Below are 18,907 nucleotides of genomic sequence, written 5' to 3'. Positions count from 1 at the left end.
CTGTACACAGCTGTGACCCTCTGTAGGCAAGAGACACTTTGTAGCCTTCATCCCCTCTGTACTGTTCTGCGTGGATCATCAAGAAGAAAAGAAGCTTGTTGTACACAAGCCTGACTTAGTGTGTTTCGTCCATTTCTTAACAGAGGAGAGGCTGCTAGATTGCATAGGTTCACATAGTAAATAGAGGTTATTCGTTAAGAATGCTGAATCCTGGTAAGAATAATTAATTTGGTGACGGATATACTTTCCTTGGAAATAGACAAGATTAGTTGAGTCCCTGGCAGCTTTTAGGATCGTTCATCCCTGCCCATGTTGAGGGGTGTTTGGAACTGGATGATTTTTAAGGTTCCTTCCAACCCAGATCTTTCTGTATTTCTATAATTCATCTGACCAAGGAGGGAGTGAGAGCTGAAGGTATCTTCTGAGTGGCTTTTCATCATCAGCCTTTGATTTTAGGGCTTTGACTAACCAACCATGATGTGTTTGACTGGAGCATCTTTGTCAGCTAGTGCTCCTCCTTTTTCCCTCAAAAGATTTGAACCCAATAGCCCTAGTCAATACAGTGAGCCCCCAGCCATGATTGCACTTTGTCTGGTCTCTGACCAAACTTCAAAGTTTTCAAGGTTTATTCATAGAAATGTTGAGTTTCTTTCTGTCTGAAGTTGTAGTTCCTGTGTAGCTCATGTCATCCTTGTCTGTGTTGCATCTTGAGATGCCTTTGGCAAGAATCAGCTAATGCTGAACATAACTGAGCATCTCCTCCAAAGTGATCTAGTTTGTGTTCTGCCGTGCTTAAGATCCTCTCTTGTGAATCCAGAAGTCAAGAATTGACTGTCTTAGCTGAAAAACTCTTTTTCTCTGAAGTTGATCAAGGTTGTGATTGGATGTCACTGCTTTTTTCAGTATGCAGTAGATTTTGGTCTACTTCTGTAAAATCAGGCAAAGCTTGTTGCATATGTTTTCAGCCAGCCACGTGGCCATGGAAGTGTTGGCTTCACAGGCAGGGCAGCCATTTGACATGCAAATAGTGTCAATTTACATTTATGAATAACCAGGAACTAATTGTGTGACACTTCAGAATGCCTCAAGTGCTTGTCACCTTTGGACTACACAAATCTTGTTCTTCTGATTGAAATTAGAAGCCATTCTTGGAGCTGAATACTTACAGCAGTTTATTGCAAACTGCTGTGAACACATTTCTTATGTTCCTTATCTTAGATCTGCTTTCCTTTTGCCAGTGTTCTTCTTTCACCATTTGCCTCCTGCAGCATTTGTCATGGCCATTTCATTTTAGCATGGACTCTATACTGGAGTGACAGCACTCTTTCAGCCTAAGGTCCTGGCCATGCTTTTCAGCAGCAATCTGAATTTGTGAGGTTAATTGCAAAGTCTGTTTTGCTGTGTTTGTTTCTTTTCTTCTCTGCTCTCTCTCTCTCTCTCTCTTTTTTCCTTACAAAAAGTTCCTGCTAAAAAGAATCTATAGCTATCCATTTCCTCCTTTGCTTGTTGCTTATTACAAAAGGTTTTATATAAGGTATTTTTCTGAGTTTTTGGAAGTTGAATACTAAATGCATGCTATTGAGTGATTGCTATATTAGTAGGAATAATGAATTTAAAGAGAACTCTGTTTTATGGGATACAATGATTATTTCAGCATAAATTTTAAGTCCTTGAGCTACTCATGTCATGGTGTTAACAGTATCCCTTTTCTTTGTCTCCACATTCAGAATTTCTTTTTTTTAGAGCATCCCTGTTAGAATTGCTTTAGATTATAATGATTTTAGTAACAGGAGATTATTTGAAGTTTTCTAGCTGAGGTCTCAATAGTTACATAATGGAAACAACTTAAAACCAACTTGAATAATGGTACAATAATCTTTCAAGCATAATTGTAAAAGTGGGTGATTGTTAGTCTAAATTTCTTTACAGTCATAACTAAATTCTTCAGTTAGATTGTATTCGAATTGATTGTGTATACATTTAATAAAACGTCCATGTTTTAACTCCCGTATTTTAAATGCAACGAGTCTCAAATGGATAGTGAAAACTTGATGAGTAATAGACTGTGTCACAGAATATCCAGAGATATCTTCCCTTTCTTGAACTTGGCATTGAGAAAAACACAAAGATAATGAACTCAATTTTTTTTCTCCTAGAATGTCACATACTTACACCTCATGTCTTGGTGACAACTATAAACCAGGGACGGCAAGTAAGAGTTCACTGAAGAGGAGAAAGTCTCTGGGAGAAGAAAGTGTTTAACATTCTATCAAAGATGACCTTACATGAAAGAGCAAATACTACTGATGCTTTTCTCTATTCTCTTAATGAAAAGCAAGTTTGACTACAAAGAGTTACAGATAAACTTTCCAAAAGTTAGTATTGTTAACACCTCTAATAATGTGCAATCTTCTTGTAGAAGGAATTACAAAAGATAAGTTGCCAACACTTTTCTGTGAGCAAACCCCAGATGCAGTGTCTGAGATTTTAGCTGTGTCTGTCAGAAACTGTAACACAGGTTTTCAAAACAAGAATATTCATAATAAGTTAATATTTTTAAAAGGTGCATACGTGATCTAGATTCATTAGAACTTTAATTGTCTTCTTCCTGTTAGCAGGAAAATCACCTCTTGGAACTGTGAATTTCTAGGAACAGCAGTACAATTAGATAAAGAATTTAGGTTGCCCAGCAAAAGCCAATTGAAGTATACTGTAGTTGGGCAGACTTGACACTTCATTACCCAATTGAGTTTTATTTTCTGGTGTCCCACAGTGTTGCACAGTGACTGTTTTTTCATTAGGGAACCACTGTTCCACAGAGCACCTTACTTAGCATATTCTCTGTTAAAATCTTGAGAATTTCACTTCTAGTTGTATTTAAGCTCTAGGTAATGTTTCTGATCTTTGTGCAGGGAGGAGTTGATGTGGAAAGGTTTTCCCCTTCCCCCTGCACCAGAGCTTGCTGTGAGAACTTGCTCCGTTTAAGGTTGACTGAGCTGATGCTCGGTTGGGGGAAGGCTTCGGAATTGCTGGGTTTTTTAGCTGCTGTGCTTTTCCACAGTGTTAAACACGATCAGAAAGTTAAATTTTCACCAGCAGGCATTAGTGCAATAGTGCCTGATTTGTTCTGCTGGAGGCAGCAGTGCTTTATAGCAAATCACTCATGCTGCTGGAAGTGGTCTCTAGCCCTAAAAAGACCTTTGGGGTTTTGGATGTTTAGCCTATACTGCTGCTTAACCAGCAGAAATTGGGTCTCCAAGTTTGCCTAGGTACAGCCTTGTGAGAGAAGGAAGACGCAGCCTTGGGGAATTGAGGATGCACTGTTACTTCCCTTTGGTTTGCAATCATTGTCAGGGAAGCATTCACTGTGGGGTTTCACAGACTATCCCATAGAGGGTTTTTTTTTTCTGGATATTTGCTTTTGGGGCATGTCTGATCAAGTACACCCAGTATTTAATTCCTTTACTTGCTGAGTTGAATGCAATGCCTCAGCCCCTGCATCAGCATAGAGCCCATGGCGCAACACAAACTATTAGCGTTCAGAATTGGAAATAATAAATTCTTATCTTTTCTAAGATCAAGATAAGCAAAACTTCAAAGATTTCTGCTGCTACGAAGGGCTAATATTGTTTTCAATTGTCGTGTAGCTGGGGTGAACTATTCAAACAGCCAATGCAGAGCTGCTTGGCCGTGTTGCTTAGTAACAACATCCTGTTGCTGCGGCACTCGGCCCTCACTCAGAGTGGATAGCGAGCGGGAAAGTTAGGAACAGTGATTTGTATAATCAGACAGCAGCAGCTGTTCCCATTTGTGCATGGGACTTTTTACCTCGTCTTGTAAAATTGGCAGGGTTGAGGGGCATGGAAGAGGCACAGCTTAAGAGATCAGAGGGAAAAAAACCCAAACAAACACAAAGTAACGCCCAGCATGATCGTTTGCTAAACGGTTTAAAAAAAAATTCTTCCTTCCCTGCTGAAGGCAAGTTGTTGATGTATGGTAGTGGTTGCTTTGGGGCAGTTTCTGTTTTTAGTTTTTTCTTCATTGACAGTACTCTAGATCAGAAATGAAATAGGAATTATCTCCCTGAACTTGTCTGTCACATTTAATCTTCTACTTCTTCCTGGCTATATTTGCCTCTTATATCTTTGTTCCCAGTCAAACTTTTATTTTCCACTAGCAATTTATTTCTGATAAAATGTTTTAAGCAGGTGAATGCTTTTCAACAGAACGAGGGCAGTAGCAGAAAGAAGAAAATGCTTGGGATGAGGTACAAATTTATAGTGTGGTTTTTCTGTTTTCCCTAGATTCTTAGAATTATGATAACTGATGCAATACTTGCAGTAAAGTCAGATCGGATGACTAAATTCAGAGACCATTTTAAAATATTTTTACCTTTATTTTTCTCTTAAACATGCTGAGAAATGGAGTGGATGCCAATATTTGGTTTAAAACTAGTTTAAATGGGATTAAAAATTATGTGGGTACTTCTTATAAGACATAATAAGCTTCATTGAATAATTTTTAAAGGTTTTTTTGAGACCTGTTTATTACACTTACCAAAGTGTAGTCCCTGTTTTTCCTCCTTCCTTTCTCTGTTTTTAGCACTGATGTGAAAACTGCTGGCCCTAGTTCAGATGCTGGTTTGGCAGTGTCCCTTAAGCAGCCAAAGTTAATCTGTTTTGAGGAGACTTTCCTAAAGTGCTTAATCTGGTTAATGGACAAATGATGTCTGGGAAATTCCACACAGTGTAAGCTGGACGTGGCAGTATCCTGACGGTGACACTGCTAATAGGTTTGACAGTGCAGTGAGAGTTTGCAAGAAACACTCCAGACCATGCATTGTACTGCACTTCAGTCTTTTAAGTAGAAAACCTGAGGAGAAGCAATCTAAGATACTGACAGGTGAGGCAAGGCTGTTCTTTCAGTTCTGGGGGCTTGGAATATTGGTGCACAGACTTTTTGTTTGGTGGTGAGCTCTTATAGTGTGGGCTGAGAATGCCAAAGTAGCATATCCATGGGGTTTTTTTGAGATATCCAGAGTTTGATACCAGTTGAAAGATGTCATGTGTAATTAGTCAATTCACTGAGGGCATTATTTTTTTCTGTATCTGAACAAATAGACCCAAGTCATAGAGAGAATGATGTAGCGAGAATGGAAAAAGTATAAAGACAGAAATGAGTTTTAATTCTGAGCTTTCACTAGTTAATCTTTCATTCTAGTATTTTGGGAAAGAAAAAACTGATATATTTGTGAATATGTAAAATCTAAACAGGTGAGAATCCTGTGTTTAAAAAAACCCCCTAAACCCAGTTAGAAAGAAATCACTGCAGAGTGTATCCTGGTTCTAGTGACTTGCGGATCTTTGGTATGCTGGGGCCCAGGATGAAGTACCAAGGTGTGCATTAGCTGGTACTGCCATATGGCCGAGCGTGTCTTACTGGTTAATTTAACCATCTGTCATGTCTTTACAATTTGTATTCACTTTCAGTAGTTGGGTTAGAAGTGTTTTCTTCTCTTTAGCACTGTAATTTTCATCACACAGTGCTGTTACATTCCCCTTATCTGAGTTTTATTAGTTTTATTTGTATCCATATTACTTGGACGTCCTACTTTCCAATGTTGTGACTAGAAGATGCATACATTCAGGCAGGCATTTTGGAGATGTTTCTGCATAAATTTCTGGCACACAAGGAAGTCAGTATCAAAACTTTAGCTGTGAATGTTTGACTCTACTTTTTCTGTTCACTTCTAATTCTGCACTTGTGTTCACATCAATTTCTTTACTATGTAAATTAAAACAGATTAGTATCTGTGAAACACATTTCATTACATATGAGTTCAGAGTAAAAATCCCACTATTCATATACTCTTTCTCGCATGCTGCTTTTTCAGAATTGCATAGAAGCTATGGCCTGATCTACTTTATAGATACGTTTATTTAATAATTAGCATTCTTATTGCGCTCCTATTTATTTAATAGTAGCATTTCAGGACAAGCATCTAAGAGAAACTTATGTCAGAAAGGGTTTTCGGCCATGATGTGCTGTTTAAATCCAGAAGTTCTTTCAGTCCTCTGAAAAGCATGCAACATATCAAAGCCACAGAATTCCTGTGATTCTCTTTTGGATTCTGTGCCTGCAGGCCCTTATCTCAATGATGGGCTTATTGCAGTTTTACCATAGTCGGGGGTTGGTTGTTTGGTTGTCTTAAAAAAACTTGTAGTCTAAGCAATGTTGTCATTATATTTAAAATTAAGAATTGATGCGGCCAGCTGTGGATCTTTAATGTTCTTTGTCAGAAAGATGCATCTTCTAAGTGCCAAGTGCTGTAGTGTGTTTAGTCTGATTTTGATATCTAGAGCCTCAAGTAGCCAGAAGTCCCTTCTGTGTTGAAAGGTGTGGAGTTGCAACAAACTTAAATTAATAAGTTAAATTAAGTTGTTGACGTGTAACTGATAGGGGGTAATAAAATACGGTTGTTGAACTTCAGCTCAGGTCTCAGTAATGATGTTCCTCCGTCATATACACGAGGAAATTGTTGAACAGGACTCTTGATCAATGATTTAATGTATTTAATGATCAAGGATTTCTGAATGAGAGCTGAATCTCAATCTGAATGGGTTTTTTAACATTGAGATTATCACTTGCATATTTTTTGTTTGAAAGGAGCTCTTAAATCCTGGTCGGGAGTACAGTACCGTATGCTGTTGCTATTAGAGATGTTTAGAGAGTGTCATGACTTTGTAGGGCTTCTTACAGCTGCAGCAAGGCAGGATGGCAGGTTATATGGGCTTTCAAAAGGGGCACAAACAAAAACTGTCCAAGACTTATTAGAGCATATGCAAATGCCTGTGATCCATTAATTTCTGTCATTTTAGTGTCTTCAGTGTCTTGGAATGACAAATGCCAATATAGTGGTTTACTTTATTGACCTAAACTGTCAGATCAGCAGTGTCATTCAAATGTGTTTGTTGTATTTATTTTCTTGACAGCCTGCACCAGCTCTGAAGAGCAATTAGGGATTATTTCATGTATTTCTCTCATGTTACACTTGTCTGAATACAGTATTTATCTTCCTGTGGGAAGTGAGACTTTGTCAAAAAAGAGCATTTTCCTAGGAAACATATGACTGAGGAATGTATCTAACTAATGTGGAAAAATTTAGGTATAGGGTGGGGATTTTTCAACTGTAGAGAGTGTAGATTGACTTTTTGGTTCAATTTCGCAGGACTGCACTTTTCATGTGTTCTTTCTATTGTCCCTCTTGAATGTGGGAAGAGAGGAAATACCACATGTAGGAATATGTATTTTCATCTGGACAGTCTAGGTTATCATTGTTGCCCTAATCCAGTCCACTTGGCTGGGGTCTCATGTGATATCCTGGTGGACCCTGGCCACAGATGACTTCTAAAAGCTCCACAGTGATGCAGAAGAAGGAGCATTCCACTTGCTTCCAGGTTTCAGTCTTGCAGGCTTCAGAAGACAGAGACTACTCTCCTTACTGGATGCTTTTGTTCATATAGTTAATCAGTTTCTGTTCTATAAAAAAGAAATTTAACTTCTTTTTTTCTTAATTTGGTGCCTCTCACAGCTATTTTAGAGCTGTATAGTCTTCTATATACCTTCTGTTGTGATGCATCTCTGGCATTGCAATCAAATTCTTTCTCAGTTTTTTGTCAAACAAGATTGGACTATTGGGATAATTAATTAATTAATGATTTCTTGAACCCCTATATACTGGTTTAGTTTTTCTCAGTGGTTTTGGATTGGTTTGGTTTGGTTGGGGTTTTTTAATTAATCTAGTACCCCACTTCTTCACCACCATGGTCATGATAGTTCTGGATATGCTTCAGTGCTGGATACATCATGTGTAAATAATGCCTAGCAGGACTGAAAGTTTAATAATGAGTTTTCTTTGAACTTGAGCATAGACTTGTCTGTGAACAGGCTGGATGCCTGATTACATCCCTGAAGGAAAACTAGGATTGCTGTCAGGGTGGACTGGCCAGGAGGTAGGGCTGAGTCCATTTTCAGAATACGTAGGAGAAAAGCGTGTGGCCTGGGTGTGCATCACTGCTTTGATTTCAGGCAACCCAGAGAGGTGCAGTGCTGTTAGTGGGGTGAAGGGATGGCAGCTGGTTAAGAAAAGGCAGCTGCAGTTTGGGGTGAGCCGTGCATTCATGATGCCTCTAGGTTTAGGGTACCCACTTCTGAGGGCACTGAGCCTCCTTAAGGCGAGACTGCTTGTGGGTCTTGGTGATCTTATGTTCTGTAGCTTCCTAGTAGGATATTGGTTGTTGCTTTTCCATTCTGATCTGGTTGCTTTTCCAGCCTCTGTGAGCTTCAGACTGCATTAATGCAAGTGTTTTTGAATGCAGTGATACAGATGAGCTTGCACCTTTGAGTGGGCTAGGATGTAGGTGTTGGCTGCTAACCCGGGATGCAGGCAGGAGACCTGCTTCACCTCTCCTCAGTGACATCAGTTCTTTGAGTTCGTGGTCTTTGTTTTGATCAGTTATCTCAGCTGTCTCTCCAGTGCCTTCCAAAGCAGCAGAATATGGTGGAGGGTTGAGTGTGTAGATGAGGTGGGATTCAGTTGTCTGAAATCCCCAAGTTATCTCTGTGACCTTTCCTGGATATAACTCTTGGTATAACAGCTACTGTTAGTTGATCTTAATATTTAAATAAAATACGCAATGAAAACCTGTTGCTCCTCAGTTGAGAGTTGAATAAATTAATACATAGAAAAACTTCTAGAAGCAACTGAAAAGAAATTTTAATTTAAATCAACTTGCTGTTCTAGTTTTTTAAATACCAGCTTAACAGAAACATTAAAATTATGAAGGCGTTACATCTTTTTATAAATCTTCTGATTTCTTGTATTTTTAACTAGATTTAAGAACCTTAAAGGGTGGTACTATTTTGTGTTTATATATTGATATCGGATAATTTGGAAATAGTGTAGTAAAATAGCATGTGGAAAAGTATCATTTTTGCTTGAACCTAAAGTTGTTTAAGAGACATGCTTTTAAAATGGCCTCAGTTTCTGAGATTTGAGAGTGTTTTAGTTTCTAAAATGAAAATATTTTGTTTACCTGTTGAAATCTTCATTTTCTTGAAATGTTAGATGGATAGTGGCAGTTACTCCGCTGACAGGGTTTTAACTCTTGAATTTTTGGGGGGAGGTGTTCAGTCATAATGTTGTTACTCAGATGCCTTGAAGTTGCTTTTAGATTGCCACTTTACTGATTTCAGTCAAATCGGGTTGGTTAAATGTTTGGTCAAGAAGTTTCTTTGGTTATACATATGCTTGCTGTTTAGTACAGTAGTGTTGAAGTCTTAATTACGTGTGTAATTTGTAAATAAATCTCTGTTCAGTATTAGCATAATAAACTAATTTTAAGCTTCTATTTAGATTAGTATCAGCACTTGCAAATGCAGAACAATTGGTAGAGTATGAAAGAGGTTGAATTAAGCCCACCTCACCAGAAGATTACTGTACCAGTTTGGAAACATGCTGATATCTGAGTTATACTGCTACTGAGTTCAATGGGAAAAATATTTTGGCATATAGGAAGCTGGATTATCTATTGTTCTGTATTGTATTATCTGGAAAATCTATTGTTCAAGAAGCACTGTTAACTTGTATGTGGGCAAAAGAATTGTAGTGCTTCTAGAATGGGCTGTAATTCTTTATTCTGTAGCAAGTCTGCTTTGTTGATACACTGTTAAATGTCTGAAATGTTCTCAATTTTTCTGTATTTTTTCCTCTGAATACAGATTGAACCAAATATGCATTGAAATTTGGACATAATCACAACAGGCTGTTTTTCGGGCCACTCTGAAGGATACTAGATCTTGGTGGGAGTGGTTCAGCTGTACTGAAAATCAGTCTCAAGGGTGCAGGGCTAAAGAGCACTTTGAAAATATAGACCATGAAGAATTTAATTCTGTAATAGTGGTATCAACTTTCTGAATAATTGCTGTAGTTAGAGATAAAATATGTCTTTGGGATTCTTGGCAGACTTTCTAGTAAGGGGAGCAACAGAATTACTTTCAGCAGTGTGCTAATGGCAAATCAGATTGAAAAATGTTTGAAGGGAAGAATATGCAAATAGGGCACTCCACTAAAAACATGCACGAATGTTGAAAAATTCAGAAGAAAACACATATATGGCACAAGCTGATTAGAAGAAGAAAAGGGAATAAATAAATAAATAAATATTCTTTCCTCCAGACAATTTGTATTAAAGTTTAAGTAATGTTGTGTCAGTGTATATTTCTCATTTCTATCCTGTGTTGCTATTTCACCTTACTTGATATCTGTGCTTTGCATTTTAAAAGTACTTAGTGTCTGTTTATGCAACAAAACCACTGCCAACACAATGATTGTGGCAGAGGCGTTCAGCAGGAGTGGCTTACACCCATGATCTGAGCAGTACAGGCTCAGCCAGTGGAACATCACCTACATCCAGGATCTCAGCCTCACAGAACTAGCAGCAAGGGCCATAATAGTTGTATCTTTGATTGCTTTCCTAACACTTAAGTAGCATGTTTCCACTTTGTGGTATACACCTGACATTTGCTGAGTGTTACTTGTATACTTACTGCCTACTTTATTTTTAGCTTCAAAATGTGTGATGTTTGTGTGGCATCCCCCTGACTCTCCTTGCCAGTCTTGATAAGAGACCACAGAGCTGAAGTACCTGAGTGGCAAAAGGATTGAAGTGACAGCTTCAATCACAGCTGGAAATATACAAGTCTCTTTTTTAGATGTTATAATATAATCTATTTTTAATAGTAGAATAAGAGAATGTTTTAATAAAATCACATTTGATTTTGTTATTTACCAAAAAAAAAAAAAGAAGCTGTATCCTTAAAATAGTTTTTTCAGGAGGCGTGTTTAATTTATTCATTCTCAGAGGATATTTAAGTTGTAGAAAGTCTTAGCAACTTGATTTTTTTCCAAGTGTTGAAGACAAAATGTTGATAAGGCACAACCATTCTATTGCACTTCTGTGAAGCATTCAGAAGATCAGCCTTCATGTAAAACTACATCCATTCATCAACTCAAGTTTATTCCATTTGTAGATCATCAGATATGGGCATAACATGTGAAACTTGTTCTGACTGCTGCTTTTTTTTCCTCCCCAACCCTCCTACCTCCCCCAGTCCTGGACCCGTTTCGTTGAGGACATTCCTGGGTTGCACACCTTTTGGCTTTTCTCTCGCTTTTTTTTTTTGCGGGGGGGTGGAATTTGTTTGGGTTTAGTTTGGTTTGGGGATGTTTTTGGTGGGGGGGAGAGTTGGGGTTTTTTATTCTTTTTTTGAAGAGGAGGTGGTGGGTTCTTTGGTCTCTGTTTAAGAAGAGATGATAATCATGATATCTATCTCACCAAAGTATGTAGTCCTTGGAAGAATGGGATTTTGGTGTAGATGCAGGCAGCTGGATGATGCAGCTGAAGTGATTAACTGGAGCTGTAGCTCCCCTTGTTTGCTATTTCTATTTGCATGTTGAAAACACTTACTGCTTAGTTTTGTTTGGGGATTTTTTTTTTGTGTGTGTGTGTGTGTGTTTAAGTGCTACTTTCAAGTGAAATTTTAATAGTCAGATCCTGTATTTGTCTCTTGTTTTCTCCCTCTTAAACGTCTCTTACGAATCTGTTTGCAGCTGGGTCTCGGGCATCTTACAGCAGCCAGCACAGCCACCTTGGCTCCGAGTTAAGGGCACTGCAGTCTCCAGAACACCATATAGATCCTATTTACGAAGACAGAGTTTATCAGAAGCCCCCTATGAGGAGTCTCAGCCAGAGTCAGGGGGACCCTCTGCAACCAGCACACACAGGCACATATCGCACTAGTACAGGTAGGTGGATGTAACCTGCATGATTGTCTTTCTATGGGGTGTGTAACTTACTCTCTGCTACTAACTCTCCTTCTCTTCCTGATGTGCTTAACCAAATGTATTCTGTGCATGCCAGTCAAATAGAATAACTTTTGCAGATTGTAGCTCTCAATAGAACCTCAAATACATGCACGAAAGGGAGAAATACTTAATGTTGTGCTACATATGCAATAGGTTAAGCTAATTTGGGGAGGGCGCTTACTCAAAAGGAGGGAGAAAACACTTCTATTAATCTAGTGTATTGTCTTGGAGAAAGGTCTCGTCTCTGAAGAAATTGCTAGGATTTTTTTTTGCTTACAAAGGTATTTTTTACGATGCAAAGTTCCTGCCACATGAAACTAAGTGATTGTTCACTTGCTTTCAAAGTAAATCATAAGTAAATGTTCTTCCTCTGTCCCACAGAGGTATGCTTTGGTATAGGTACACAGACATAAAATTGAACTATAACGTAGGGAAAAGCTGTTGCCGTCACTGGTTTATCCATAAATAATAACGATTGTCCCTGAAATGCATTGGTGTACAAGTCCTACTTGCAAAATGTCCTCTCAACCCAATGAAATACAGCTGTTTGTCAGAACCCACAAATAGATCAAAAATCAACAGGGATATTTATGGTATTTAATGCACAAAATAATTAGAGTATATAAATGCTACAGCCAAAATAGCCTAAAGCAGATGTAGAAGAAACTTGCCTTAGGAATTGTAAGTATTTCTGGTGTTTCATCTTTGCTGTGTTGATCAAGGAGGGAAGATTATGTCCGTTTTCAGATCACTCCTATTTTCATCAGGGAAAAGTTAAGTGCACTTTTCAGAGCAAGCTCCTTTGCTTTCTTTTAAAACTATTTTTTAAACTGCTTTAAAAAACTCTCTCCAGGGGAAAAGCTGGCAGGTTTTTTATGTCCTACTGCCTTATGCAGGTTTGGGTGTTCAGAATACAAGAGGAAATCTTAAAAAGGAAATTCAGCCAGACAGTTGTCTAGCAAAATATCTGTAACAGCTTTATACTTTTTGAAGAGCAACATTACACCATTTCCCTCCTGTTAAAGGGGAGTGTCCCCTTTAACACAGTCTTATATTTTGTATAGAGTCACACATGTATATGAGGAAAAATGACTATTCTTTGCATGATGGGGACAAAACCTCTGCCTACATCAGTGAGCAATGAAGGCAGTGATAGTGACTGAAACTACTGTTTGTATTGAACTTTAAGCCTCCTGTTCCACATGTGGCTGCCTCGTATTGCCTATATGATCCTCTCTTTCCCAGACATGCCTTGAAGAGGGTTTCTTGTTTTGCTTGCAAAACATCCCTTGGCTGTCTGTGCTGAAGTAGCAGGCTGTCTTGTGACTGTACTGCACACAACACCTCCGTAAGGAAGGAAACCTAGTCAACATAGATAACAATTACAGTGAATTAAACTGGGACATGGGTTGTTAGTTGGTTACACATGAAGATGGGTTTTCAGAAGGAAAGAGGGAAAACTAAAAAAAGCCCACAGTCATATGAGTAGCAGAAACATGCCCTGTGAAGGTGAGTTGTTTTGCCACTTGGCATGCGGATTTGAACGTTGCTGCAGGCTCACCGAAGAAAGACCCCATCAGTCCAGCTTTGTGTTGGGTTGATCCTCCCTTGCCTTTCCCCCTGCACCCCTATCATGAGGGTCAGGGGAAATGAAGGCAGATGGATGTATGCCAGGCCGATCACTCTGTTGGTAGCTGTCAGCCTTTCACACAGCCAGGCTGAAGCGCTGTCAGTGCTCAGGGGGAATTTTGAGCTGGATTGGATCAGCTCTGGGACTCCTGCCTCTATAACAAATACCAACAGGAACGTATCCTTTCTGATGGAGACCATACAAGCTTTCTCAAATAAACAGGAAGGAGGGAAAGGAGTTCAAGTTTGCACATAATTTTTTTTTCCTTTATTGGGTTCGTTAAGTGTTTGTTCAGCTTTTTTTTTTTTTTTTTTTAATTTTATTTTAGGACTAGATTGCTATTTGGTGTAAGATATGAAGGATGTAGATCGCTGTGTGCTCCATGAAGATATGTGCCAAGGCTTCATGGCCTGTAGATTCTGTGTGCATGAGTCATGGCAGAGTGGGGAGCCTTAAGACTTCAGTGCACTCCTTCGTGCACCATAGTTCACACCCTTTGTCTATCACAAAAATAGCTTTCATCATTGTCGTGGGTTAGCACAGCTTGGTTTTTAGTTAAAGGAGAAACAGTTCCCTGTAACCCTGTAAGGACCTGTTAATTTCTTGTGGAAAGGGCAGGGACCTGTCAGAGACCAATTTTTAGATACTGATGTTGTTTAACCACTGAGGAAGCTGGATGCGACTTTGTGAATACACATATAAAGCTGAGACTGTGTCCAAGCCAGCCCTTTTCCTTGTGGCAGAGGAGCAGGTAACAAGCAGCCCTCCTGGGGCCTCTCTGTGGATCGGCCCAGGCCGGCCAGGCCCCGCTGCTCCTCCCCTGTTGGGGGCAGCCGGCCCTGGCCTGGCCGTGCCCCCAGGCCCCATCGACTCCCAGCGAGGGAAGGGGAGGCTACGGCTTAACATCCAGCTGACTTTAAAGCCTACCCCGCCACCGGCCAAGCCGGGAGAGATGTCCCCAGGCCCCTGGTAGCAGCCACGGGCTGGGTTGGGTCACTGAGGGTGTGGCAGAGGGCATCCACCAGCCAGGCCACTGTGAGATCCCTTCCCGCAGCTTTGACATCCTAGGGGCTGCTGCCCAGCAGAGGTCACACGACCACTGCAGGTCCTGGGCAAGATATTAACTCCTTCCTTGCACAGATGAAACTTCCAAAGCCCTAACCCTTCTCTAAGTGAGGAAAAAGGCCAAACTGGGGACATGTAAAAGGACAATATGAAGATATTAGAGTCGGTGAAGAAAGAGTGACCCCTTAGGTGGAAGAGATGAGAAGATGCCTTGGTCGTAGGATGAAAATCTCCTATGAGCTTTGGTAACAGACTGTAGTTATGCTAGAATATCCCTTTAAATCATGGTAAATATGAACCGGGGAAATGATTGTTCAGATTTGTAGATTTGAGCAAAGGTAACTGTAATTGACTGAGTGAATGTTGAATTATTAGCTGTGATCTTGTGATCCCATGAGATTTTTGAACAGAGAGACATAAGAAGCCCTCTGCACCAGTAAAGAAGTAAAAAGAGATCTCTGTCCCATGTGATGAAGAAATCCTTTGTGTTTGAACTGTTCATTTTTAAAATGACACCCCAGTATGCATGAGTCCACGGCCCATATGTAACCACAGGAAAGGCTACCTAATATGGGAGGTCCACAGCTGAAGATTTTTCCCCCAGGCAGCTGCTTTTCTGAAAGTTAAAAGCCTCAAGCAGACTGTTCTTTCTTGTGGAAAGTTACCACAACTAATACCTGTAAGTTTAGGCCTGCTTTGCTTTTCTCCTAATCCTATCTCACAGAAAGAAAAAGAGTAAATACTCAGACCACTATACTAAATTTAGCAAATAGAAACAGGTGTACGTTAAAACCATTACAATCATGAAGATGATGCGTGCTTTTCCACGTCTGACAGAAAGAAAAGGGAAGGCAGACTTAGTCTGAAAAATGTTGTCCAAAGCCTAGATTTTCTTCTCTGCAGCTAACACCGCCCATTGGAAATAATTGAGTTTGTTATGCTTGGAAACCATTTACATTTTTTTTTTTTGGTTGGTTGGGGGTTTTTTTAGTTTTGTTGTACTTTGTGGGGTTTGAGAGGATTTTTAAGGGGTTTTTGTTTGGTTTGTTTGATTTTAAAGAACGTCATTCCTGAATTTGAAAATTTCACCTATTTTGGAAAAGTAACCAAGAATGGTTACCCACTATAGATATCAGCTCCTTCTCCTTTGTGGGCTCTTAAATACATACTGCATTCAAGAATGTTTACACAACTGAGAATAAAGTCCCCTGAAAGAGTTTTTCATCTTCTAGGTGAATGAATCTTCTGTAAGCAGAATTCAATAGGCTAAAAATTCTCTATAGGGTGAACTGAATTAAGTTTGTTGTATACACTCACTGTTATTTGGGTGATGGTTTGGTTTTTAACTTTAGTGTTTTCTTTGTATTTCATTCGAGTATGAAATGCATGATGATAGTTCTGCACGACATACTGCAGAAGGTACAAAAAGTGTCTGAACGTCTCCCCTAATAGCTTTAGATAGGATGAATTCTTCATAGAATCACAGAATGGTTTGTGTAGGAAAGGACCTTAAAGATCATCACGTTCTATCTTCCCTGTCATTGGTAGGGAACCTTGCACTAGACCAGCTTGTTCAGAGTCCCATCCAGCCTGGTCTTCAGCACTTCCAGGGATGGGGAGTCCACAGCTTCTCTGAGCAGCCTGATCCAGTGCCTTACCACCATCACAGTAAAGAATTTCTTCCTGGTATCCTATCTGAACCTATCCTCCTTTAGTTTAAGTCCATTTCCTCTTGTCCTATCACTTAGTGCTCTTGTGAAAAGTCACTCTTCAGCTCTTGCAGGCCCTCTTCAGGTACTGAAGGGGGGTCTAATGTCTTCCTGGAGCCTTCTCCAGGCTGAACAACCCCAACTTTCTTGGCCTGTCCTTACAGGAGAGGTGCTCCAGCCCTCTGATCATCTTGGTGGCCTCTCAATTCACTCCAACAGGTCCCTGTCCTTCCTGTGCAGAGGATCCCAGAGCTGGATGCAGCCCTGCAGATGGGGTCTCCCCAGAGCAGAGCAGAGGGGCAGAATCCTGTCCCTGGCCCTCCTGGCCATGCTACTTTGGATGCAGCCCAGGACACGGTTGGATTTCTGGTCTGCAAACACAAATTGCCAGGTCATGTTGAGCTTTTCATCCACAAACACTCCCAAGTCTCCCCAGGTCTTGTCTTGATCCATTCTCCAGCCAGCCTGTACCTGTTGTGTAAATTATAACTGGGTGTGTTGCTGTTGTGCTGTCTAAGCTGAAAATAGTGTTTCAAATTCGATAGCAGTAGCTGTAAAAGCTCATTTGGTTGTTAAGCTTTAACTTAACAATCCCTTCTGGTCTTCAAAGGGTAATGCCTTCTCTCATATAAAAAGTTCCAACCCAAACTTTTGCACAAAAAGCAGTAAGGGTGAAATTTTCCTTTTGAAATGGGAAGCCTCAAAGGATGTGCTTGGAAGAGTACTCAGACACAATACAAAAAGAAAATTAATTTTTTAACTGAATAGCAACATATAGCTTGTATTTGTAACCCAACTAAATAACACTAATAGTTTTTGTTCAGGCAGGTTTGTTACTGATTTTCCTTATAAACCTAAAGGTTTTGAATTATTCATATAGTAGAGATAAGCTTATTTGATGGGATGTTTACATGAACACTGATGGAATTTGAAGAGGGCTGTTAATTAAGAGGGAGGAAGGGTTGCCTTTCAGCCAAGGTGGCACATAGAATCCATGATTTTTTTGCTTATTTGCAGAATTAGAATTTCAAACTAGAGGTTTAGTCTATGGTTATTGACATTTAATCCACGTCAAACATGAAACCAGGCAAAACAGGCAAAAATCACACTATTTTGAAAGCCTGGGATTTCTGTAGCTGCCTTGAGGACAAAGCATCCTCACTGCTCTGACTGTGAGCTGTCAGTGCTGAGCTGCAGCTCAGGAGCACACCTTTGGCAGCTGTGGGGTCTGTGTGAACAGTTGTCATCACCCTTCGGAGACTGGCATCACTGTCTGGAAGCTCATGCTTCTACTGTGGTCCTTCAGAGAAACAGATGAGCCCTTTTCTGTAAAAAGGATGTAATTTCCAGATAAAGTCTGTAATAGCCTTGATATTGTCTGGGAGGGAGGGATGAGAAATGGGAGAGCTGTTCTTGTTCTGAACTTTCTTCAAAGAGGGACTTCATCAGATAAAATAAGTGTTGCTGTGTAAGAGCCCTGGTGCTGCTGGTGAACTGTGAGCATTTAGATCTTAAAACCTGCAGAGTACTCATGCTTTAAGAGTACTCACTGGTTTCAGGGGCTGCAGGTGAATACTTTTGACCCCAATGTTACAAAAGTGACGAGGATGCACTGGAGGAGTGAGCCTGTCCTCAGCTCTGTGAAGGGTATGTGCATCTCACTGGCATCAGGAGAACCCTGTCCAGTGTTCCATCCTGGAAAGCCAGGATGAAAGCTTAGGGCTGGTCTGGGGATGCACAGCCTGAGAATGGTCTCTGTCTCAGTGCCCTGAAGGTCACCATGGGGAAGGTGTGATGCAGTTCAGTCATATTTGAATGGACTTCAAAGTCCAGCACCTTTGTGTGGTTACACAACCACTTGGTGCTCCTTGGAGTGCTGGGTTCACAGAGCTGAGCTCCCTGCTTGATGAAGACAGGGCATGCAAGGGCACTGCAAAGACCATTCTGAGAGCTTTAGGAGAATAAGGAATAGTGTCTGTGATTGAAATTAAAGAGAACCCTGAAAGCAAGGATTTATTGAAAGTATAGTAGAAAGATAAGCAGTAAAAGTTTGTATTGTCTCTGAAGAGTCGCTTAGGGTGGGATTTGAAGGACTTACCAGGCATGCTCTTGCAATGGGTTACCTATCTTGTTACAAGTTTGTAGCAGGCGCACTCCTGCAGCTCTTCTTGTGCTACCTTCAGAGCTGCCCGATGTCCCTGTGTGTGCAGGCAGTTGCCAGGCTGCCCTCAGGCTTCTCTGATGGCCTCCATTCCTTCAGGCCAGGTCCATCTCTCTCACATTCCTCCAAATGATGCTTGAGTGCTTCCACCAGTGCACCAGCACCTCTGAAGAGGTCTGTTACCAACAGCTGTGCTGCCACAGACTGTACCACTTCCTGGGCACCATGGCACAGAGTACCAATCCAAGAGAAGAGGCCCATGGAATTTGTGATAACAGGTGCAAAGCAGAAATACATCTATTTGCAAGCTGGGTTTCTGTGTGGAGGAAGAATGCTGACTGGAGAGCTGTGAACAGCCAAGGCAGTTGCTTTTCAAAGGAAAGAGATACCTGTTGCTCCTGGCCATTTGCCAGTGG

At 40.4% G+C, this 18,907-nt stretch overlaps 1 protein-coding gene across 5 annotated transcripts in view; it reads left to right on the top strand.

The window, feature by feature from the left end:
• The window catches only part of CTNND2 (catenin delta 2), a 640,488-nt gene that overhangs the window by 377,797 nt on the left and 243,784 nt on the right, over positions 1 to 18,907 (top strand). For all 5 annotated transcript variants that reach the window (XM_066186189.1, XM_066186180.1, XM_066186212.1 and 2 more), the window contains one exon: positions 11,672 to 11,866. In XM_066186189.1, coding sequence (XP_066042286.1) covers positions 11,672 to 11,866 — 195 coding nt within the window. The remainder of the gene's footprint in view (positions 1 to 11,671; positions 11,867 to 18,907) is intronic.

The sequence above is a fragment of the Chamaea fasciata genome, unplaced genomic scaffold, assembly GCF_029207755.1.
Source record: "Chamaea fasciata isolate MVZ Bird 193981 ecotype frontalis unplaced genomic scaffold, bChaFas1.0.hap1 SCAF_1, whole genome shotgun sequence".
Lineage (NCBI taxonomy): Eukaryota > Metazoa > Chordata > Aves > Passeriformes > Sylviidae > Chamaea > Chamaea fasciata.
This window is presented reverse-complemented; position numbering and strand designations above follow the sequence as displayed.